Source organism: Ranitomeya imitator, chromosome 6 (assembly GCF_032444005.1).
Source record: "Ranitomeya imitator isolate aRanImi1 chromosome 6, aRanImi1.pri, whole genome shotgun sequence".
Taxonomy (NCBI): domain Eukaryota; kingdom Metazoa; phylum Chordata; class Amphibia; order Anura; family Dendrobatidae; genus Ranitomeya; species Ranitomeya imitator.
This window is the reverse complement of record NC_091287.1, coordinates 490524301-490549939: the sequence shown is the minus strand read 5'-3', so window position 1 is coordinate 490549939 and position 25639 is coordinate 490524301. Positions and strand designations below refer to the sequence as shown.

Genomic DNA, 25639 nt, shown 5'->3' with positions numbered 1-25639 from the left:
TGTTAATTCAATGAGAAGGTGTGTCCAAACTGTTGGTCTGTACTGTGTGTGTATATATATATATATATATATATATATATATATATATATATATATATATATATATATACAGTGGGGCAAAAAAGTATTTAGTCAGTCAGCAATAGTGCAAGTTCCACCACTTAAAAAGATGAGAGGCGTCTGTAATTTACATCATAGGTAGACCTCAACTATGGGAGACAAACTGAGAAAAAAAAATCCAGAAAATCACATTGTCTGTTTTTTTATCATTTTATTTGCATATTATGGTGGAAAATAAGTATTTGGTCAGAAACAAACAATCAAGATTTCTGGCTCTCACAGACCTGTAACTTCTTCTTTAAGAGTCTCCTCTTTCCTCCACTCATTACCTGTAGTAATGGCACCTGTTTAAACTTGTTATCAGTATAAAAAGACACCTGTGCACACCCTCAAACAGTTTGACTCCAAACTCCACTATGGTGAAGACCAAAGAGCTGTCAAAGGACACCAGAAACAAAATTGTAGCCCTGCACCAGGCTGGGAAGACTGAATCTGCAATAGCCAACCAGCTTGGAGTGAAGAAATCAACAGTGGGAGCAATAATTAGAAAATGGAAGACATAAAAGACCACTGATAATCTCCCTCGATCTGGGGCTCCACGCAAAATCCCACCCCGTGGGGTCAGAATGATCACAAGAACGGTGAGCAAAAATCCCAGAACCACGCGGGGGGACCTAGTGAATGAACTGCAGAGAGCTGGGACCAATGTAAGAAGGCCTACCATAAGTAACACACTACGCCACCATGGACTCAGATCCTGCAGTGCCAGATGTGTCCCACTGCTTAAGCCAGTACATGTCCGGGCCCGTCTGAAGTTTGCTAGAGAGCATTTGGATGATCCAGAGGAGTTTTGGGAGAATGTCCTATGGTCTGATGAAACCAAACTGGAACTGTTTGGTAGAAACACAACTTGTCGTGTTTGGAGGAAAAAGAATACTGAGTTGCATCCATCAAACACCATACCTACTGTAAAGCATGGTGGTGGAAACATCATGCTTTGGGGCTGTGTCTCTGCAAAGGGGCCAGGACGACTGATCCGGGTACATGAAAGAATGAATGGGGCCGTGTATCGTGAGATTTTGAGTGCAAACCTCCTTCCATCAGCAAGGGCATTGAAGATGAAACGTGGCTGGGTCTTTCAACATGACAATGATCCAAAGCACACCGCCAGAGCAACGAAGGAGTGGCTTCGTAAGAAGCATTTCAAGGTCCTGGAGTGGCCTAGCCAGTCTCCAGATCTCAACCCTATAGAAAACCTTTGGAGGGAGTTGAAAGTCCGTGTTGCCAAGCGAAAAGCCAAAAACATCACTGCTCTAGAGGAGATCTGCATGGAGGAATTGGCCAACATACCAACAACAGTGTGTGGCAACCTTGTGAAGACTTACAGAAAACGTTTGACCTCTGTCATTGCCAACAAAGGATATATTACAAAGTATTGAGATGAAATTTTGTTTCTGACCAAATACTTATTTTCCACCATAATATGCAAATAAAATGTTAAAAAAACAGACAATGTGATTTTCTGGATTTTTTTTTCTCAGTTTGTCTCCCATAGTTGAGGTCTACCTATGATGTAAATTACAGACGCCTCTCATCTTTTTAAGTGGTGGAACTTGCACTATTGCTGACTGACTAAATACTTTTTTGCCCCACTGTATATATACATATATACATACATACCGTAATTCTCTGATCTCTCGAACCCAATAAAAACCACACACTTAAAGAAGTTTCTATTCCTTAAGAAACTATATCATTTAGTTTTGTAATTTTAAAAATATTTATTTTTCCACGATTGTAGTTATTGCTGTATGTTGTAGGTTTTCCTTTGGTACTTCTTTGTTGGGAGCAAAGTCACTGATGATGCACAAAACCAGGGCTTTTGTATTTGGCTTATTGGAACTTCGGCTGCAGGGAGAAAATAAAGCAATATTTTCCCTGCTCACTCCCAGTCATCGGGGGCGGTGCAGGGGGCTGATACAGTTGCTGATCACTACACAGGGAGTGCGCTGTAGTCACTACCCAGCACATTGACTGGCAGCCTGCTCTGCACACACTGTTGTCAGCGGTAACTGTATCAAGCCCTGCACCGTCCCAGTGACTGAAGCGCGTGGCTGTAGAGGAGGATATAACTTCATTTTCTTTCTGTAGCTACACTAAGTCGGTTAAAAGTCCTCAAGCCTCACAAACCGTTCCACAACAACTGAGAACATTACCACTCATGTTCTTGATTTCCCATATAATAGTTCTTATGTGACCTCAAACTACTTTTATTGTCATGCAAGGAACAAGCAAATTACTCCAGACTAGACCAGTATGGCGCTTCTTCACCCAGAGCAGTCCAGTTTTACATAACTCCCCTCCTGGTTGTGACTGACGTTCACATGTCCAGTAATCATCAATTAGAACGGATACAGCAACAATAGGTTAACAAAAATGTTGGGCAGACAACTTTTTTTAACGAGCTAAAAAAAAAAAAAGAAATGGATCAAACCTTTTTGTAACATTGAAGTCAATGTGAAACTGATCAGTTCAGTAACTATGTTTTTCTTTCATTTAAAAAGGATACTTTTTTTAATTACTGGATCAGTTTCAACTGGAACAAAGCGGATGGCTAATTAGCGGATGAATTTTCAATAGACTTCAATGTTGAAAAAAGTGAATTCATTTGAAATTTTGAAATCATTTTTTTTTTTTTTTTGCAGGACAAAAAAAGTTGTGTCTACACAACTTTTTTGTTAATGGATTGCTACTGGATTTGTTCTAACTAATGATTAGAAAGGATCCAGCTGCAATCTGGTGCCAAAAACGTTGTGCAGACATAACTTTTTTGTCCGCTTTTAAAAAACGAACTTAAGCTGGATACCTTTTATCTTTCAACATTGAAGTATATGGAAAACGATTTAATAATAATAATCGCTGCGGAATATGCGGAAACGATTTTTACTTGCTGCATCAGTTCACATGTCCAGCAGTAAAGATTTATTTTTTCACCTCCAGTCAGCAAAATATGGATCCGTTTCAAACAGGAGAACAATGGATGGCTAATTAACGGATCCGTTTTCCATAGACTTCAATGTTAAAAAGAAAATGAATCCAGCTGAATCAGTTTAAATAATAAAAAAAAAAAAAGTTGTGTCTGCACAATTTTTTTTTGTCACCGGATTGCTGCAGGATTGACTACTAAACATGTGAACATAGTTTTAAATGTGGTTAGTCCTCTTTAAAAACATCTTCCTAATCCACAAGATTATTACTATTTTTTATTATTATAGCGCCATTAATTCCATGGTGGGTTACAAGTGACATAAGTTGCTATACACTGGGTTCAACCACTGGGAGCCCCCAGCAATTCTGAAAATAGGTTCCTGGAGTCCTCTGCTTGAACAAATCAATGGTCATGCATGCGGACCACCTTCATTATCTATGGCAGGGATGGAGACAGATGAAGAACAACGCTGGGCCACCTTCATCACTCCTGGAGGCAATGAATGGACAAGTGGCCAGCTCCATGCTGGAGAGGGGCTGCTGTGTGTTATCCACACAAAGCTTGCATCTGCATTATCTAATGCCTCTATCACACCAGCTAATTTAATGAATTATGATTAAAAATATAAATATAAATATCATCTTAAATATAAGATACAACCCAATGACATCCTATCCATACTTCCAGCTGCAATCTGCTTTCCTTTCAAGGCACATTAATGAACTTGCTACCATGTTTTAAGACAAGTAAACTAGGTGGCATTAAGTGTTAACTAGCTAAAAAAAACACCTCTTGCAACAGAACCTTAAAATAACACTCAACAAAGGTGTCTGAGATGATCAGACCTTACTTCAGTCATGGTCCAAGCAGGATACCAACTGAATTAACACTTTACACAGCAGGGGTGATTATGGAAAGTCACAGGGTAAACAAGTCGGAGCTGTGTAACAGTATGCCAAAGGAGTGGTTGAATCCGCAGGGAGCCTTGTTGACCTCATAGCTAGGCCTGCCACCCCATCCTTCAAATTAACCCCTTCATGACCCAGCCTATTTTGACCTTAAAGACCTTGCCGTTTTTTGCAATTCTGACCAGTGTCCCTTTATGAGGTAATAACTCAGGAACGCTTCAACGGATCCTAGCGGTTCTGAGATTGTTTTTTCGTGACATATTGGGCTTCATGTTAGTGGTAAATTTAGGTCAATAAATTCTGCGTTTATTTGTGATAAAAACGGAAATTTGGTGAAAATTTTGAAAATTTCGCAATTTTCACATTTTGAATTTTTATTCTGTTAAACCAGAGAGATATGCGACACAAAATAGTTAATAAATAACATTTCCCACATGTTTACTTTACATCAGCACAATTTTGGAATCAAAAATTTTTTTTTGTTAGGAAGTTATAAGGGTTAAAATTTGACCAGCGATTTGTCATTTTTACAACGAAATTTACAAAACCATTTTTTTTTAGGGACCACCTCACATTTGAAGTCAGTTTGAGGGGTCTATATGGCTGAAAATACCCAAAAGTGACACCATTCTAAAAACTGCACCCCTCAAGGTACTCAAAACCACATTCAAGAAGTTTATTAACCCTTCAGGTGCTTCACAGCAGCAGAAGCAACATGGAAGGAAAAAATGAACATTTAACTTTTTAGTCACAAAAATTATCTTTTAGCAACAATTTTTTTATTTTCCCAATGGTAAAAGGAGAAACTGAACCACGAAAGTTGTTGTACAATTTGTCCTGAGTACGCTGATACCTCATATGTGGGGGTAAACCACTGTTTGGGCGCACGGCAGGGCTTGGAAGGGAAGGAGCGCCATTTGACTTTTTGAATCAAAAATTGGCTCCACTCTTTAGCGGACACCATGTCACGTTTGGAGAGCACCCGTGTGCCTAAACATTGGAGCTCCCCTACAAGTGACCCCATTTTGGAAACTAGACGCCACAAGGAACTTATCTAGATGTATAGTGAGCACTTTGAACCCTCAGGTGCTTCACAAATTGATCTGTAAAAATGAAAAAGTTTTTTTTCACAAAAAAATTATTTTCGCCTCAATTTTTTCATTTTCACATGGGCAGTAGGATAAAATGAATCATAAAATTTGTTGGGCAATTTCTCCCGAGTACGCCGATACCTCATATGTGGGAGTAAACCACTGTTTGGGCACTCGGCAGGGCTCGGAAGGGAAGGTGCGCCATTTGACTTTTTGAATGGAAAATTAGCTCCAATTGTTAGCGGACACCATGTCGCGTTTGGAGAGCCCCTGTGTGCCTAAACATTGGAGCTCCCCCACAAGTGACCCCATTTTGGAAACTAGACCCCCCAAGTAACTTATCTAGATGCATATTGAGCACTTTAAACCCCCAGGTGCTTCACAGAAGTTTATAACGCAGAGCCATGAAAATAAAAAATAATTTTTCTTTCCTCAAAAATGATTTTTTAGCCTGGAATTTCCTATTTTGCCAAGGATAATAGGAGAAATTGGACCCCAAATATTGTTGTCCAGTTTGTCCTGAGTACGCTGATACCCCATATGTGGGGGTAAACCACTGTTTGGGCGCACGGCAGGGCTCGGAAGGGATGGCACGCCATTTGGCTTTTTAAATGGAAAATTAGCTCCAATCATTAGCGGACACCATGTCACGTTTGGAGAGCCCCTGTGTGCCTAAACATTGGAGATCCCCCAGAAATGACCCCATTTTGGAAACTAGACCCCCAAAGGAACTAATCTAGATGTGTGGTGAGGACTTTGAACCCCCAAGTGCTTCACAGAAGTTTATAACGCAGAGCCATGAAAATAAAAAAAAAAATTATTTTCTCAAAAATGATCTTTTAGCCTGCAATTTTTTATTTTCCCAAGGGTAACAGGAGAAATTTGACCCCAAAAGTTGTTGTCCAGTTTCTCCTGAGTACGCTGATACCCCATATGTGGGGGTAAACCACTGTTTGGGCACATGCCGAGGCTCGGAAGTGAAGTAGTGACGTTTTGAAATGCAGACTTTGATGGAATGCTCTGCGGGCGTCACGTTGCGTTTGCAGAGCCCCTGATGTGCCTAAACAGTAGAAACCCCCCACAAGTGACCCCATTTTGGAAACTAGACCCCCAAAGGAACTTATCTAGATGTGTGGTGAGCACTTTGAACCCCCAAGTGCTTCATAGAAGTTTATAATGCAGAGCCGTGAAAATAATAAATACGTTTTCTTTCCTCAAAAATAATTATTTAGCCCAGAATTTTTTATTTTCCCAAGGGTTACAGGAGAAATTGGACCCCATAAGTTGTTGTCCAGTTTCTCCTGAGTACGCTGATACCCCATATGTGGGGGTAAACCACTGTTTGGGCACATGCCGAGGCTCGGAAGTGAAGTAGTGACGTTTTGAAATGCAGACTTTGATGGAATGCTCTGCGGGCGTCACGTTGCGTTTGCAGAGCCCCTGATGTGCCTAAACAGTAGAAACCCCCAAAAAGTGACCCCATTTTGGAAACTAGACCCCGAAAGGAACTTATCTAGATATGTGGTGAGCACTTTGAACCCCCAAGTGCTTCACAGACGTTTACAACGCAGAGCCGTGAAAATAAAAAATCATTTTTCTTTCCTCAAAAATGATGTTTTAGCAAGCATTTTTTTAGATTCACAAGGGTAACAGGAGAAATTGGACCCCAGTAATTGTTGCGCAGTTTATCCTGAGTACATTGATACCCCATATGTGGGGGTAAACCACTGTTTGGGCACACGTCAGGGCTCGGAAGTGAGGGAGCACCATTTGACTTTTTGAATACGAGATTGGCTGGAATCAATGGTGGCGCCATGTTGCGTTTGGAGACCCCTGATGTGCCTAAACAGTGGTAACCCCTCAATTCTACCTCCAACACTAACCCCAACACACCCCTAACCCTAATCCCAACTGTAGCCATAACCCTAATCACAACCCTAATCACAACCCTAACCACAACCCTAATTCCAACCCTAACCCTAAGGCTATGTGCCCACGTTGCGGATTCGTGTGAGATATTTCCGCACCATTATTGAAAAATCCGCGGGTAAAAGGCACTGCGTTTTACCTGCGGATTTTCCGCGGATTTCCAGTGTTTTTTGTGCGGATTTCACCTGCGGATTCCTATTGAGGAACAGGTGTAAAACGCCGCGGAATCCGCACAAAGAATTGACATGCTGCGGAAAATACAACGCAGCGTTTCCGCGCGGTATTTTCTGCACCATGGGCACAGCGGATTTGGTTTTCCATATGTTTACATGGTACTGTAAACCTGATGGACCACTGCTGCGGATCCGCAGCAGCCAATCCGCAGTGTGGGCACATGGCCTAATTCTAAAGGTATGTGCACACGCTGCGGAAAACACTGCGGATCCGCAGCAGTTTCCCATGAGTTTACAGTTCAATGTAGACCTATGGGAAACAAAAATCGCTGTACACATGCTGCGGAAAAACTGCACGGAAACGCAGTGGTTTACATTCCGCAGCATGTCACTTCTTTGTGCGGATTCCGCAGCGGTTTTACAACTGCTCAAATAGAAAATCGCAATTGTAAAACCGCAGTGAAATGCGCAGAAAAAAACGCGGTAAATCCGCCATAAATCCGCAGCGGTTTAGCACTGCGGAATTATCAAATCCGCAGCGGAAAAATCCGCAGACGACCAGAATACGTGTGCACATACCGAAACCCTAACCCTAGCCCTAACCCTAACCCTACCCCTACCCCTAACCCTACCCCTAACCCTAACCCTAGCCCTAACCCTAGCCCTAACCCTACACCTAACCCTACCCCTAACCCTATTCTAACATTAGTGGGGAAAAAAAATTTCTTTATTTTTTTATTGTCCCTACCTATGGGGGTGACAAAGGGGGGGGGGGTCATTTATTATTTTTTTTTGGAACGAATCTGCCGGCCGGCCGATTCGGCGGGCGCACCGCGCATGCGCCCGCCATTTTGGAAGATGGCGGCGCCCAGGGAGAAGACGGACGGGACCCCGGCAGGATCGGTAAGTATGATGGGGTGGGGGTGGATCACGGGGGGGGGGGGGGATCGGAGCATGGGGTGGGGGAATCGGAGCGCGGCAGGCGTGGAACGGAGCACGGGGGCGTGGAACGGAGCACGGGGGGGCTGGAACGGAGCACGGGGGGGTGGATCGGAGCACGGGGGTGGATCGGAATGCAGGGGGGGTGATTGGAGCACGGGGTTCATTGGAGCTCGGGGGGAGCGGACAAGAGCACGGGGGGGAGCGGAGCACTGGATGGAGGGGAGCCGGAGCAGTGTACCGGCCAGATCGGGGGGCTGGGGGGGCGATCGGTGGGGTGGGGTGGGGGCACATTAGTATTTCCAGCCATGGCCGATGATATTGCAGCATCGGCCATGGCTGGATTGTAATATTTCACCCGTTATAATAGGTGAAATATTACAAATCGCTCTGATTGGCAGTTTCACTTTCAACAGCCAATCAGAGCGATCGTAGCCACGAGGGGGTGAAGCCACCCCCCCTGGGCTAAACTACCACTCCCCCTGTCCCAGCAGATCGGGTGAAATGGGAGTTAACCCTTTCACCGGATCTGCAGGGACGCGATCTTTCCATGACGCCACATAGGCGTCATGGGTCGGATTGGCACCGACTTTCATGACGCCTACGTGGCGTCATGGGTCGGGAAGGGGTTAAAGGACACTGTCACCTGAATTTGGAGGGAATAATCTTCAGCCATGGAGGCGGGGTTTTTCAGTGTTTGATTCACCCTTTCCTTACCCGCTGGCTGCATGCTGGCTGCAATATTGGATTGAAGTTCATTCTCTGTCCTCCGTAGTACATGCCTGCACAAGGTGCAATCTTGCCTTGCGCAGGCATGTACTATGGAGGACAGAGAATGAACTTCAATCCAATATTGCAGCCAGCATGCAGCCAGCGGGTAAGGAAAGGGTGAATCAAACACCCAAAAACCCCGCCTCCATGGCTGAAGATTGTTCCCTCCAAATTCAGGTGACAGTGTCCCTTTAAGGTCTTCTAAAAAAGCTTAATTTATTGTACTCTTGTGCACAAAAAATTGCAGACCTGGATTAAATGGGCTATCTTGTATAAAAAGTGTTCACATATTTCCTCGCAGGTAGCGCTGATAAATTATAGCAGCATTGCATAAATATATAAAGATTGCTAAATAACCACATTAAATAGAATTTTTTATTGCTAATGCTGTGTGCACACGTCAGGATTTCTTGCAGAAATTTCCTGAACAAATCCGGATATTTTCTGCAAGAAATCCGCGTGCGGATTTTTCGCGGTTTTTTTCGCATATTTCTTGCGCGTTTTTTTGTGGATTTTTTTTTGCATTTTTTTCTGGAGGTTCTGGGATGCAATAATATAGTTGGAAATCCACAAACTTAATGAACATGCTGCTTTTTTTCCGCGATGCACTTTTTTTTTCGCAGAAAAAACCGCAACATATGAACAAAAAATTGCCGATTTCATTCTAAATGATGGAATGCATATGTATGTGTATTTTAAGCATTTTTATAGCGAAATAAACGTTAAAAATCCGCAATGTGTGCACACAGCCTAAATGTGCCAATGTGATCATCATGTCATCAGGACAGACTGGAGAAGTAATTAAAACAACAGAAAGCAGAGATCTGAACTGATATAGAAAGTAATTGTAAAAAATTGCATAAAGTTTCATTATATAAAGAGTACCAGTAATCTTTATTTGCTGAACATGTAATACTCATTTATCATCGGTTAGGAGAAAGGGTAGGGAACAGTGCTAGCAGGTTCATCTTAAATTACAAAATAAGAAAATGCTAATTCTAAATAAAATTATCATATTCATAACAGTAAGAAGATTCGCTAAAGTACAAACTGCCATGTACAGTGCCTTGAAAAAGTATTCATTCACTGTGAACACGTTACTCCCACAAATTTAAATGTATTTTATTGGGATTTTATGTAATATACCAACACAAAGAAACAAGTATTTGTGAAGTGTAAAGAAAATAATTCATGGTTTTCTAATTATGTTAAAAATATAAATCTGAAAATTGTGATGTGCATTTGTATTCAATATTTTGAATGGCCATTTTTGAGCACTCTTTTTTGCACACTCGTTCTTGCTGAGTGAGATTGGATTTAGGCGTCTGAACAGCAATTTTCAGGTTTTGCCACAGATTCTCAAATGGGATTTCGGTGTGGACTGTGACTGGGCCATTCACACACATGAATATGTTTTGATATAAACCATCCATTGTAGCACTGGCACGATGTTTAGGGCCGTTGCCCTGCTGGAAGGTGAACCTACGCCCCAGGTTTTCCTCCAGGACTGCCCTGTATTTAGCTCCATCTAATCATCCCATCAACTATTACCAGCCTCCCTGTCCCTGCTAAAGAAAATTAACCCCACAGCATGATGCTACTACCGCGATGTTTGACTTTGGGGATGGTGTTTTCAGGGTGACATACAGTGTTCATTTTCCACCACACATAGCATTATGCATTTAGCCTAAAAATTGCCACTTTGATCTCATTTGACCAGAACACCTTCTTCCATATACTAGATCTGTCTCCTACATGGCTTTTTACAAACTGCAAAGGGGACTCCTTATGGCTTGATTTCAAAAATGCATTTTTTCTTGCCACTCGTCCATAAAGGTCTTATTAGTGGTGTATATGACTAATATTTGTCCTATGAACAGATTCTCCCACCTGAGCTGTGGATCTCTGCAGTTTCTCCAGAGTGACCATGGGCCTATTGGTCGCTTCTCTAATGAGTGATCTCCTTGCTTGGGATGTCAGTTTAGGTGAACAGCCATGTCTTGGTAGATTTGCAGTTGTGCCATACTCATCACATATTTGGATGATGGATCGAACAGTGCTCCGTGAGATGCTCAGAGCTTGGGCTATTTTTTTTTTCCTTTATAACCTAACCCTGTTTTAAGGTACCTTCACACATAACGATATCGTTAACGATATCGTTGCTTTTTGTGACGTAGCAACGATATAGTTAAGGAAATCGTTATGTGTGACAGCGACCAACGATCAGTCCCCTGCTGGGAGATCGTTGGTCGCTGAGGAAAGTCCAGAACTTTATTTCGTCGCTGGACTTCCCGCTGACATCGCTGGATCGGCGTGTGTGACGCCGATCCAGCGATGTCTTCACTGGTAACCAGGGTAAACATCTGGTTACTAAGCGCAGGGCCGCGCTTAGTAACCCGATGTTTACCCTGGTTACCAACGTAAACGTTAAAAAAACAAGCATTACATACTTACCTTCAGCGGTCTGTCCCCGGCGCTCTGCTTCTCTGCACTCCTCCTGCATCCTGTGTCAGCGCCGGCCAGCCGGAAAGCACAGCGGTGACGTCACCGCTCTGCTTTCCGGCTGACCGGCGCTGACAGTGCAGAGGAAAGCAGAGCGCCGGAGGACAGAAAGCTGAAGGTAAGTATGTAGTGTTTGTTTTTTTAACGTTTACACTGGTAACCAGGGTAAACATCGGGTTACTAAGCGCGGCCCTGCGCTTAGTAACCCGATGTTTACCCTGGTGACCGGGGACCTCGGGATCGTTGGTCGCTGGAGAGCTGTCTGTGTGACACAGCGACACTGCAGCGATCGACATCGTTGTCGGTATCGCTCCAGCGTTGCTTATTGTGACGGTACCTTTAGCCTTCTACACAATTTTATCCCTGACCAGTCAGGTGTGTTCCTTGGTTTTCATGATGCCGTTTCATCCCTAATCTTCCACAACAAACCTCTGAGGCCTTCACAGAACAGCTGTAGTTCTACTGAGAAACGATTACACACAGGTGTACTCAATTTACCAATTACGTGACTTTTGGAGGCAATGGGAGGGTATCAAGGCTACAGGGGGCTGAATGCGAATGCAGGTCACAATTTTAAGATTTACATTTTTTAAATAATTAGGAACCCATGCATCATTTCCTTTACACTTCACAAATACTTGCTACTTTGTATTGGCATATCACATAAAATCTCAATAGAATATATTTAAGTTTGTGGGTGTAACGTGAAAAAATGTGGAAAAGTTCATGGGGTATAAATATGATTTCAATGCACTGTATTTCTCAGGATAGAGACATCAGAATGTAACGGAGGAATATAATAAAGATACAGCGCACAGGACACCTGCATACAAGTCTGGTATCATCGCCATGAAATAAAGGAATTTTACATATTGACTTTTTGGCTACTAGAACCATTGTAAGATTAAAGTGCTTTCCTTCAGAATACATAATGTTAGAAATATTGTACAACTCTAGTATAAAACACAAAACTAAGACAGCCAGAGTAAAAAACAATGTAGTCTGGAAAAAGGCCAGATGGCTATCATATCCTTTTTTATATCTATGGTTCTGGTTCAAAGTTCACGTCTGTGTTTAAACACTTGCATGTTACGTTGAAACTCAAGTATTGAGTGTTTTCGTGCCAATATATATAAAAGCTGCAGAGGAAACCAGAACCCCAATATTATCTGCTATTCTTTTTTATCTAGAAAGAAGACAGAGACATCCCGTGAAGCTGTATGAAAGCCATCAACATAGGGGGTCGGCAGGAATTGAGGCAATCGTAGACTCATGCTGATTAATTAGGACAGCAATGGGATTTAACACCTACTGACTAACTTCTGGCATGGTAAACCTGGCTCCGCTCATGTTTGTAGATTAGATCAGGTAACAGGGCAAAAGTTTCTTCTGCACAGTGAGAATTCATGTGTGATCAGTAAAATGATGAGAGATGTCAGAGGTTTTACATAGGGGGAAAAAAAAACATTTCTCAAGGACAAATATCTTCCCTGTGGCCCAGCGTCTTGCAGTCATGACACTATCGGGCCATGTTCTTGAGTTGCAGAAATCATCCATACGCAGTATTTTGGGGGAATGAAAAAATCTGCTACGTTTATCTGTTAAAGCAAAGATGATGTAATTTTTTGAAAGCTATAGCCGCTATTCATCAGCACCAGCGATATTCATGCCAGTGTTGATGGAGTCAGATGCTCCTTATTAAAGGGAACCTGTCAGCAGGATTGTGCACAGTAACCTACAGGCAGTGTCAGGTCGGCACCTTTATACTGATTACAATGATACCTGGTGATGAAATCCGTCTTGTGATTCTTGTTTAATCTTTATTTTTAGTTTTGTGTTAATGATATGCCCGTGCTCCAGGCGGCCTGTGTGGGGTCATCATGTGGTGCTCTGATTATATATTCATGTGTATGGCTTCTGACAGATCACTGATCCCTCACTGACCTGACCCTTATTTTATAAATAAAAACTGAACATCAACCACAAGACGTATTTCATCACCAGGTATCGTGGAGTAGGAAACTGGCTATCAGGAGCAGTGCCTTGTAGAAAGTCTATAAAGGCACGGATGAGTGACCTCGTGGAGACCAAAACATCCAACACCGCGGAGACACCATCACTTGTTTCTCAACGCAGTGATCCAGAACACTGCCCCCAAATATGCAAATGCATGGCTCCTGATAGCCAGTTTCCTACTCCACACTGATGAGGGGCAAAAACCCCGAAACAGCTGTCTGTGGATGGATACCATGCTTGGCTTAGGTGGTTTTCCTTTATTGGATGTTTTCCTTCATTGGATGCTGCCCTTCCCTTGGTCGTTCCTTCCCGGGGAAAGGCCTGGCTATTCACTGCCTGCGTTGAGAAACACGTGATGATGTCTCCGCAGCTCCTCTACAATTCTCCTGTAATCGCTTTAATGATCTGGGACATGTAAGGCTTCTGCAGAGTTGAGCACTTTTTCATAAGCGACTACATTAGGTGCAGAATCCCAAAATTATGCACTTAAAAGGCGTTAAAAAAAATGCTGCATCAAATCTGCATAAAGCACCCTTCAAAATCATCAAAACAGAAAGTAATTGTGTAGTCTGGTGCAGACACCAGCAAAATTTAAAAAAAAAAAAAAACAACAAAAGTAACATTGTTTTTTGTATATGGGAACAAGTACTCAAAGAAATGTATATAATGCACTTACCAATGCTGTGGGAGCCTAAGAAGTTTTCCAAACAAAGCCGTGCTAAAGGCAGGTATCACTGGGACAGGGGGGTAGCAGGTTCCTTTGCTGTCCAGGTATGTGAGCCCAGCTTGAAAACCAAACATCTGCAGCAAAATAAAGTAGATGTTATGCATAGTTCCAGATGTATGTGACAACAACATGCAGCAACAGTTATACCGCTAAAGGGCCACGATAAGGATATTCAGCACGGTGACACAGTGATTAGCAGCGATGACTTGCAGCGCTGGGATAGATGAAGGGTGACATCTGCATGGAATAATTTGGAATTTAGATTACAAGTCCCAATGGGGACAGGGACTTGTGAGTGATGACAAGCTGTTCGGATTACTGTGAAGAATATTAATGCTAAATACCTGAATTAAATATATATAGACACCCACAAAGGCGGTATATTATTATTATTACATGGCACTTGTAGGCTTTAGCGCCGCTCTAAATCTGGCAGGATGTGCCCAGCTTCAGGTCTTGCGCTTTTCCATGCTGTAGAAGCAAAGCTGCCTCTGCTGACATCATGTCTGGACTAGCTGTACGACCATGTGGCTTATCTAAATTATGAATCTAAAGGGGTGCAACATCCCCCCCCATCAACCAGGAATCCAGGAAGGAAAAGGAGCAGTGCGCTCCTGAACACAGATGATTAGATCACACCAATATAAACTTTAATCACGCATAGTGAAACAAATAGGGGAGATTGAAGGGCATGCAGCAGATTTTCATATTTGTAGCACACTAAGAGCATTAATGTTGAGATTTCGCACTAACACAACAGGAGAATACATCAAAAGTCATATTTTAAAGTGCATCCACACCTGTCGCCCGTAGTCATTAAATGGCCGCTGATCGGCAGTCATTTACTGGCCTGTTTAGACAGGCAGACCAAAATTTTTATGTGTAAAGAACGATCAATAATATGATCGATCGTTCTAGAACCTCTTAGAATAGAATAGTGTGTTTATCGGCAGCACATCCACTCTTTACACAGGAAGATGTGCTGCCGAGTACAATGATTTTGATTTCAGCATGAGCAATCCAATAAACTAACAAACAATGGCAACTGCAGGAAAAATGGGCAGCTGTAGAGTAAAGGTACCGTCACACTTAGCGACGCTGCAGCGATACCGACAACGATCCGGATCGCTGCAGCGTCGCTGTTTGGTCGCTGGAGAGCTGTCACACAGACCGCTCTCCAGCGACCAACGATGCCGGTAACCAGGGTAAACATCGGGTAACTAAGCGCAGGGCCGCGCTTAGTAACCCGATGTTTACCCTGGTTACCATCCTAAAAGTAAAAAAAAAAACAAACAGTACATACTTACCTACAGCCGTCTGTCCTCCAGCGCTGTGCTCTGCACTCCTCCTGTACTGTCTGTGTGAGCACAGCGGCCGGAAAGCAGAGCGGTGACGTCACCGCTCTGCTTTCCGGCTGACCGACGCTCACAGCCAGTACAGGAGGAGAGCAGAGCACAGCGCTGGAGGACAGACGGCTGTAGGTAAGTATGTACTGTTTGTTTGTTTTTTACTTTTAGGATGGTAACCAGGGTAAACATCGGGTTACTAAGCGCGGCCCTGCGCTTAGTTACCCAATGTTTACCCTGGTTACCAGTGAAGACATCGCTGAATCGGTGTCACACACGCCGATTCAGCGATGTCTGCGGGGAGTCCAGCGACCAAATAAAGTTCTGGACTTTCTTCCCCGACCAGCGACAGCACAGCAGGGGCCTGATCGCTGCTGCCTGTCACACTGGACGATATCGCTAGCGAGGACGCTGCAACGTCACGGATCGCTAGCGATATCGTCTAGTGTGACGGTACCTTTGTGTATTCTTCATGGGGTTTTCTCAACACTGACAATCACAGATAGTCATGGTCCTTTGATAAAGGCCCCTTCACATTAAGCGACGCTGCAGCGATACCGACAACGATCCGGATCGCTGCAGCGTCGCTGTTTGGTCGCTGGAGAGCTGTCACACAGACCGCTCTCCAGCGACCAACGATGCCGGTAACCAGGGTAAACATCGGGTAACTAAGCGCAGGGCCGCGCTTAGTAACCCGATGTTTACCCTGGATACCATGCTAAAAGTTAAAAAAAACAAACAGTACATACTTACCTACAGCTGTCTGTCCTCCAGCGCTGTGCTCTGCACTCCTCCTGTACTGTCTGTGAGCCGGAAAGCAGAGCGGTGACATCACCGCTCTGCTTTCCGGCTCACAGCCAGTACAGGAGGAGAGCAGAGAAGCAGAGCGCAGCGCTGGAGGACAGACAGCGGTAGGTAAGTATCTAGTGTTTGTTTTTTTTAACTTTTAGCATGGTATCCAGGGAAAACATCGGGTTACTAAGCGCGGCCCTGCGCTTAGTTACCCGATGTTTACCCTGGTTACCGGCATCGTTGGTCGCTGGAGAGCGGTCTGTGTGACAGCTCTCCAGCGACCAAACAGCGACGCTGCAGCGATCCGGATCGTTGTCGGTATCGCTGCAGCGTCGCTTAAGGTACCGTCACACATAGCGACGCTGCAGCGATACCGACAACGATCCGGATCGCTGCAGCGTCGCTGTTTGGTCGCTGGAGAGCTGTCACACAGACCGCTCTCCAGCGACCAACGATCCCGAGGTCCCCGGTAACCAGGGTAAACATCGGGTAACTAAGCGCAGGGCCGCGCTTAGTAACCCGATGTTTACCCTGGTTACCATCCTAAAAAGTAAAAAAACAAACGCTACATACTTACCTACAGCTGTCTGTCCTCGGCGCTCTGCTTCTCTGGTCTGGCTGTGAGCTCCGGGCAGCCAGAAAGCAGAGCGGTGACATCACCGCTCTGCTTTCCGGCTGACCGACGCTCACAGCCAGAGCAGGAGGAGAGCAGAGCACAGCGCTGGAGGACAGACGGCTGTAGGTAATTATGTACTGTTTGTTTTTTTACTTTTAGGATGGTAACCAGGGTAAACATCGGGTTACTAAGCGCGGCCCTGCGCTTAGTTACCCGATGTTTACCCTGGTTACCAGCAAAGACATCGCTGAATTGGTGTCACACGCGCCGATTCAGCGATGTCAGCGGGAGAGCCAGCGACGAAATAAAGTTCTGGACTTTCTTCCCCGACCAGCGATCTCCCAGCAGGGGCCTGATCGCTGCTGCCTGTCACACTGGACGATATCGCTAGCGAGGACGCTGCAACGTCACGGATCGCTAGCGATATCGTCTAGTGTGACAGTACCTTATCTGTGATTGTCAGTGTTGAGAAAACCCCATGAAGAATACACAATGATAAAGATTTGATAAGTTATTGTTTTATTAAGAGTTCACATATAAATGTTCACAACAGAAAACGCATCCTAAATGTTTCAAAATGCATTTAAAGCTAGCACATAAAGTCTGCAAACACTGAGATAATGTAAATGGTAAGGTACAGACCATACCCCCCTTCCCACATTAAGTGTTGATGATTTATCACATGCCAGGAATCAGACAAGCCTATTGTACAATATTCCTCCAACATCTGTCCCAGAACGACCTGTTGGATCCGTAATTGGTTCCATGTCCACGTACACATGAGCAATTGTGTTTCTTTGTGATGACTATATTCCAGCGCTTTGATGTTTTTAACTAGGTACCTCGATGATCTGTGTATGTATTTCTTGTTAGCCTTAACAGGTCAAAGAAAAGTTGTCTTTTGGATCTATAAGGAAGGCTGAACGAATTGGCAAAACTTCACATTTCAATTCACTAGGAGACACTAAAATATGCAGCCACGAAGGCTGCATTCACACCATCAGATTCTGCAGCGTTAAATGACCACCCAAAGGACAATATTTACAGATCGGCGGTGGCGGACAGATCTACAAATGCCAAGTGGGAGATCTGTAACAGAATGTCCAGGGCGCGCAAGCTGCCGAGAATGATGATCTCTTGTGCGGCACAAAAGATTATTTTACCTGATGAAACATTAAAGGGTAAGTTCACACAGGGTGTTTTTGCTGTGTTTATTTCTGCAGCAAAAACCTGATCATCTTGGCAGGAAAGAAGATACGTCAAAAACGCAGCTTTAGGTGCATTTTTTGGTGTGTTTTTTTGCGTCGTTTTGGATGCATTTTTTTTCATGCATTTTTTTCTCTTTGTGCATGCCAATAAAGTTGAGTGCACACAGAGAAAAAAAAAAAACTTCCTGTAGATAGACAGAATGAATAGATAGAATGATAGATAGAATGAATAGATAGATTGAAAGAATAGATCGATACATTACCTGCGGTATCCTCTTCCCCGGCATTTTCCCACGGTCCAGAGGTAACTTCAGGTCAGGCAGTGAGGGAGTACAGGCTCGGTGACGTCACCGCTAGTTACTGAGCCTGCGCCCGCTCCGTCTCATTCATTCCCCAGTACTTACTGCCGGGAGCGTTCACATTAGCAGCGCTCCCGATTATCAGCTTTATCTCCCCCAGATACTGCGTGGGACACTCGTTATATCAGACTGCGACGGATCAGGGAGTATACTTTTGCTTTTTTATTTTATATTTATTACAGAAGATCGAGGGCTTCGCTTTGGAATGGCTGAACAATAAAAAGATTGCAAAACTGTGTGTTTTATTTCATTAAAACACTTTTTTCTGCATGTGTGTGTGTATATTTAACCCTTTAACTACTATAGGATTAGTAATGGAGAGGTGTCTTATTGACGTCTCTCCATTACTAAGCCGGCTTAATGTCACCTTAGAATAACAAGGATAGAATAGCTTAGGGTACCGTCACATTAAGCGACGCTGCAGCAATATAGACAACGATGCCGATCGCTGCAGCGTCGCTGTTTGGTCGCTGGAGAGCTGTCACACAGACCGCTCTCCAGCGACCAACGATGCTGAGGTCCCCGGGTAACCAGGGTAAACATCGGGTTACTAAGCGCAGGGCCGTGCTTAGTAACCCGATATTTACCCTGGTTACCTAAAAAAAAAAAAAACACTACATACTTACATTCCGGTGTCTGTCGCGTCCCTCGCCGTCAGCTTCCCGCACTGACTGTGAGCGCTGGCCGGCCGTAAAGCAGAGCACAGCGGTGACGTCACTGCAGGCCTGACTTGCCTCAATTTAGATCAGTGTTCATGACTCCACCATAAGAAAGACTGGGGAAAAAACGGCATGCCTGGCAGAGTTCCAAGACAAAAACCACTGTTGAGCAATAAGAACATAAATGCTCATCTCAGTTTTGCCACATACCATCTTGATGATCAAGACTTTTGGGAAATTACTCAGTGAACTGATGATACAAAAGTTGAACTTTTTGGAAGGTTTATATCCCATTACATCTGGCTTAGTAGTAACACAGCATTTCAGAAAAGCAATATCATACCAACAGTAAAATATGGTGGTGGTGGTAGTGTGATGGTCTGGGGCTGTTTACCTGCTTCTGGATCTGGAAGACTTGCTGTGGTAAATGTAACCATGAAATCTACTGTCTACCAAAAAATCCTGAAGGAGAATGTCCGGCCATCTATTCGTAACCTCAAGCTAAAGCGTACTTGGGTTATGCGCAAATGACTGGGCCAAAATTCCTCCAGAGAGTTGTAAAATAGGGATTTTTGTGTAATCACCGTAAAATCCTTTTCTCCGAGCCATTCATTGGGGGACACAGACCGAGGGTGTCTGCTGCTGCCACTAGGAGGCTGACACTAAGTGATACAAAGAAAATTAGCTCCTCCTCTGCAGTATACACCCTTCTGCTGGCTCTCAGCTAACCAGTTTGGTGCAAAAGCAGTAGGAGATCAAGAACAACATATTAGAGTATAGCATGTCATAGTATATCTATATATATATATAATTGTCTAAGGGTTTTTCCGTCTGTCTGTCTGTCCTGGAAATCCCGCGTCTCTGATTGGTCGAGGCCGCTAGGCCTCGACCAATCAGCAACGGGCACAGCGACGATGATGTCATGAAGGACGTAGACATCTCACGTTTCTGATTCAGCGACGGGCACAGTATCGACGTAGATGACATAATGGTTGCCATGGCGACGATTATGTCATAAAGGTTGCCTCGACCAATCAGCGACGGGCACAGTCTGCCGCGAATTCTGGAATCATCATTGTCCATATACTACGGGGACATGCATATTCTAGAATACCCGATGCGTTAGAATCGGGCCACAATCTAATTAATATATATATATATATATATATATATATATATATATATAACAATATAGCATGTCAAATTATAAAACAAGCACAAAGGGTGGGAGCTGTGTCCCCCAATGAATGGCTCAGAGAAAAGGATTTTACGGTGAGTACACAAAAATCCCTATTTCTCCTTCGCCTCATTGGGGACACAGACCGTGGGACGTCCCAAAGCAGTCCCTGGGTTGGGACAACAGCAGATCAGGCCCTGTGTAACCGCTACTTACAAGTGCGCCACGGCGGACTGCAGAGTCCGCCTGCCCAGACCCACGTCTGCGGAAGTCTGGGAATTATAGTGCTTCAAGGATGCATGCGGCCTGGACGAACCTGCTAAACTGACAGACGTGCCTTGCTGACGCACTCGATCGATCGAGTGGAGTGAAAATAGGCTGACGTCTAACACAGAAGGACTTCTGGATGTGTGAAGAAACCACTAGGCTAACATGGCCAAAGAAACGAAAAACGTCAGGAAGCCCAAATGAAGTTTCCTTCCTCTGGAAGGACGCTGACCTCGACACGTACGTACTCAAGGCCCTCACATTGTCCAGGGTATGGGGAACCTATTCCGTTTTATGGACCGGAGCGGAAAGAGAAGAGGGAAGAACGAGTCCCTCGGAACAGTGGAAGTACGATACCACCTTTGTAACAAGAGACGAGGAAGGCCCGAGGACAACCTTGCCTCGATGGTAATAAGGAAAAAGGTCTGAAGGAGCACAGTGGCCAGCTCCGAAGACACATCTGAATGACATGATCGCAGAGAAAAAGGGAGGGGGGACCTTGCAGAATAGCAAAGTCTATCCAGATCACAAAGAGTCTACTGAAAGACTCCCAGAACTATTAAAGACCCAAAATGTAAAGACATACAATAGGGAGAGACCACATGTGAAAACTCTCTGCGAGAAAGTCCCTACTTGCAGTTTTGTTGCAATAAGGTGGAAAAATACTAGGTCCACCAAACAGAAGAACCTAACACCTGACTTGGCCAGTGCGGATCTCCCAGGAACACTGGGGCCTTCCTGCTTCCTAAAAGCCCTCTGGAAGAGGCATGAAGGAGCTGGTATCACAAAAGAACCAGAGCATGCACTGTCATGGCTTTTGGGTCTCGAGGTCGAACCATGAACTCGAGTACATTGGCGTCCAGTCTGGATGCCATTCGATCTACATCTGGAGTTCTCCAGTGAAGGCAGATATGTCGGAAGACTTCCGGATGAATCTCCCACTCACATGAGGCGACTCTGGTGGCTGAGGAAAAACTGCCGGTCACAGTTCTAATCCTGGGATGAGTACTGCCGAGATCACCGAATGATAGATCTCTGCCCATCAGAGAGTGTGAGGTACGTAGGACAAGGTGCCTGACCACGGGTACCTGCTAGATGATAGACGTATGGCACCGCCGAGACAATATACAACTGAATTTGGATGGGGAGACGTGTCAAAAGGCATTGGGCCTGCTGTAGGAGCAGAGGTACTGTTGGGATCCCCAGAAAACTGATCAGGAGACTGGATTCCCGAGATAATCAGAGGACTTGAGCAGTGTGGTGACGCTCCGTAGTCACTAGTAATTATTGAACCGGGAGAAAGGATCTCCCCCGGATGAAAAAGACGCTCAGAGACTACCCTCTGGAAACCTGTTTGCCCTGCAGAAAGCAAGCGGAGAGAAGGGAACTGTCTCCATTGCTATTATTCTTCCTAGGGATCCTCAATGCCGATCGGATGGAATGAGGGCAGGAAAGGACCGGGGCTGAAATTCAGCCGTCCTGAGAACCCGCTTTGTTTAATGACGTAGCAGAGAAGATAGCCCGCGGTCTGACAGGCCGTTCTGGCATTTGCCAGAATTGCCGGAAGGCCATTCCGGCCCGGAATGAGGGGATGAGTGACCAAGAGCAGAGGTTCCCTGTTGAAGGACCACGGCCTTGGCTCAAGGGAGGATTACCAACCCTCTGGAGGTGGCCAGGATCATCCTTAAAGGGAACCTGTCACCTGAATTTGGCGGGACCAGTTTTGGGTCATATGGGCGGAGTATTCAGGTGTTTGATTCACCCTTTCCTTACCCGCCGGCTGCATGGTGGCCGAAATATTGGATTGAAGTTTATTCTCTGTCCTCCGTAGTACACGCCTGTACTAGTAATCTTGCTTTGCGCAGGCGTGTACTACGGAGGACAGAGAATGAACTTCAATCCAATATTTCGGCCAGCATGCAGCCGGCGGGTAAGGAAAGGGTGAATCAAACACCTGAAAACTCCGCCCATATGACCCAAAACTGGTCCCGCCAAATTCAGGTGACAGGTTCCCTTTAAACACGATATCTGCTGGGCTGGAAATGAGAAAGAACAGTCTAAGCCTATCCACCAGCCCAGGTGAAGAAGGGTATCGTAAGGTACATATAGACGGGCTCAGCGTAAACCTGGAAGAAAAGCTGGAAGTCGACCAAATAGGGCAGGACGGCCACACACCCAGAGTGCCAAAGGGACATGACAGCCGCCATGATAATGGCGAACACTCTGGGAGCGGTAGCAAAGCCGAAGGGCAAGATCGTGGCTTGCCTGTTCAAGCTTGTTAAAAGTTAGAGGTCCAGGATCAGTGTTACTTTTCGGTCCCCTTTTTTGGAACCAAGATCCCTTAGATCTAGACTGTGCTGGACAACACTTCCACTGTTGGTTGGATCTATAGGAAGCCTGCAATCCTTTGTTCCTGTATGGGGAACACCTCCCTGCTCACTGGATGAGCGACCACTCTGTAAGGGAGTGATGTCAGAGGGGGTTTTTTTGTTTATTTTTTTTTAACGCAGAGTACGATCCCGTTCTCTGATCCATCAAGCCCTTCTGAATGAAATGGCATTTGCTGCAGAAAGCGCTGCGCAACTAGCCGCATTCAAAGAGGCGTGCACCACAAAGTCTCTCGCTCAAGAGGTTTGATTGGCCAGCTGTACTGTCTCCAGAAAAGAACAACTGTTCTGAATCAAACAAATATAGACCAACACTGGAACCATCAGTAACAAAAGCTACATAGACCAAACACCCTGTGGTGAGGTCTATAACACAATTACATAGGACACTCTTAAGGTACCGTCACACATAGCGACGCTGCAGCGATACCGACAACGATCCGGATCGCTGCAGCGTCGCTGTTTGGTCGCTGGAGAGCTGTCACACAGACAGCTCTCCAGCGACCAACGATCCCGAGGTCCCCGGTAACCAGGGTAAACATCGGGTAACTAAGCGCAGGGCCGCTACATACTTACCTACCGCTGTCTGTCCTCGGCGCTCTGCTTCTCTGGTCTGGCTGTGAGCGCCGGGCAGCCAGAAAGCAGAGCGGTGACGTCACCGCTCTGCTTTCCGGCTGACCGACGCTCACAGCCAGAGCAGGAGGAGAGCAGAGCACAGCGCTGGAGGACAGACGGCTGTAGGTAAGTATGTACTGTTTGTTTTTTTACTTTTAGGATGGTAACCAGGGTAAACATCGGGTTACTAAGCGCGGCCCTGCGCTTAGTTACCCGATGTTTACCCTGGTTACCAGCAAAGACATCGCTGAATCGGTGTCACACACGCCGATTCAGCGATGTCTACGGGGAGTCCAGCGACGAAATAAAGTTCTGGACTTTCTTCCCCGACCAGCGATCTCCCAGCAGGGGCCTGATCGCTGCTGCCTGTCACACTGGACGATATCGCTAGCGAGGACGCTGCAACGTCACGGATCGCTAGCGATATCGTCTAGTGTGACAGTACCTTTAGGCTAGTTTCACACTAGCGTTTACCTGATCTGCGGCGGGCTGCAGACTTCCTCTGTGAAGCCCCGCCCTCGGCCGCACCTCCGACGCTAGCTCCGCCTACTTCTGCATGCGGCCGGCATGGGGCCTGCGTACCTATCTAACATTAGGTACGCAGGTCGTGCGGCTGTATGCGGATACTTCCGCATGTGTCGTTTTGCCGATGCGGAGAAAAAAAATTGCTACAGGCTGCGTCCTACGCTAGTCGCCGCATCGTCAAAACGACGCATGTGGAAGCATCCGCATATAGCGGCACGACCTGCATACCTAATGTTAAAGATAGGTACGCAGGCCGCATGCAGAAGTAGGCGGAGCTAGCGGCGGCGTGTGGCCGAGGGCGGGGCTTCACGGAGGAAGTCCGCAGCCCGCCGCAGATCAGGTAAACGCTAGTGTGAAACTAGCCTTATGCGTTGTGGACACTACTCCAAAATTGTTTTTTTAGCGTTTGTTTTTTCTTCATTGTGAATCAAAGTAGCCAAGGTCTCCAGCCAGGGATCCATTGCTGTGGCAACCCGTGCGGGGCTAAAGAAAGGCAGAGCGCTGAACTCGAGGCCGCAAGACGGAATGAGTCAGATTGTTTGACAGTCCGTGGTATGTGTAAAAGATGATCCATCGGGCAGGGATACTGATAGGTATACCATAGGAGTTAATCTGCTAGGTAGCAAAGTGTGCGGCTGCATCCAGCAGGTGAGGAAAAGAAAACCATGTCTTGAGTTGCTCCCATCATTGAACGTCCAGAGATAAAAAGATGGACCCTCAGTCAACCATCCTCTTAACAGGAAGGTGGAGAGGGATCGTCCGCCTCTACGCATCATCCATTAAATAGTGGCGATGCAGAGGGGGATTGCTCGGATGTCAAAAGGAGGGCGTCTATACATCTACAGAGATCAAGTCCCCTGGAGGACCAGGTTGACATCAGGCTTGGCTGTAGCAGAGTATACGTGGAGGCGACACTTTATGTGCTCATTTGATGATGGTGTGAGGAGATCGGTGTCCTTTGAAGGACCCATCACCCAGAGTATACGTGGAGGTGACACTCCATGTGCTCATTTGATGATGGTGTGAGATCGGTGTCCTTTGAAGGACCCGTCGCCCTTAAACAGTTAAAACAGGCATGGCATCTGGTGTCGCTTGAAGAGGCGTCTGTTTCTAGAGCATTTGCGATTGTTCATGGTGGGGGCGGAACCCTGGAATCCTATGCTGTAAAAAACACCAGTGTTTACCACTGCGCTAACATGGTGCTCGCCAGTGAATCGCTTATCCGGACGCTCGCTGTCCAGGAAAAAGGCAAATGCACTACTAAGGAGTTTATCTCCGTTTGGAGTCCTTGTCAATCCACAGAGATTGGATGATGGTCTAAATAGGCGAATCAAGCTTGTGCTGAGGGCTTTGGAGAGTCCAGATCCAAGGTCACCTCCGATTCGGATGCAGAGTCTAGCTCTCAGCAAATCATTGGTGAGGGAGATCAAGAAATAAAGCTCCCGTTTTCAAGACAACTGTGCGTTTCTAGAATACTTGCGGCCCCTGCTAGCCGACGGCTCCCATGTAGGAGAGGATCAATGTGTATTGGTCCTGCGAGCACTCCGAACCACAGCAGGTTCACATAGGGATACAATCTCTTG

The 25639-nt window shown here is 45.4% G+C and overlaps 1 protein-coding gene across 1 annotated transcript in view; it reads right to left on the bottom strand.

The window, feature by feature from the left end:
• The window catches only part of VPS13B (vacuolar protein sorting 13 homolog B), a 1386889-nt gene that overhangs the window by 1096625 nt on the left and 264625 nt on the right, over positions 1-25639 (bottom strand). Inside the window, exon 16 of the mRNA XM_069731647.1 lies at positions 14055-14179. Within this exon, the coding sequence (XP_069587748.1) occupies positions 14055-14179 (125 nt within the window). The remainder of the gene's footprint in view (positions 1-14054; positions 14180-25639) is intronic.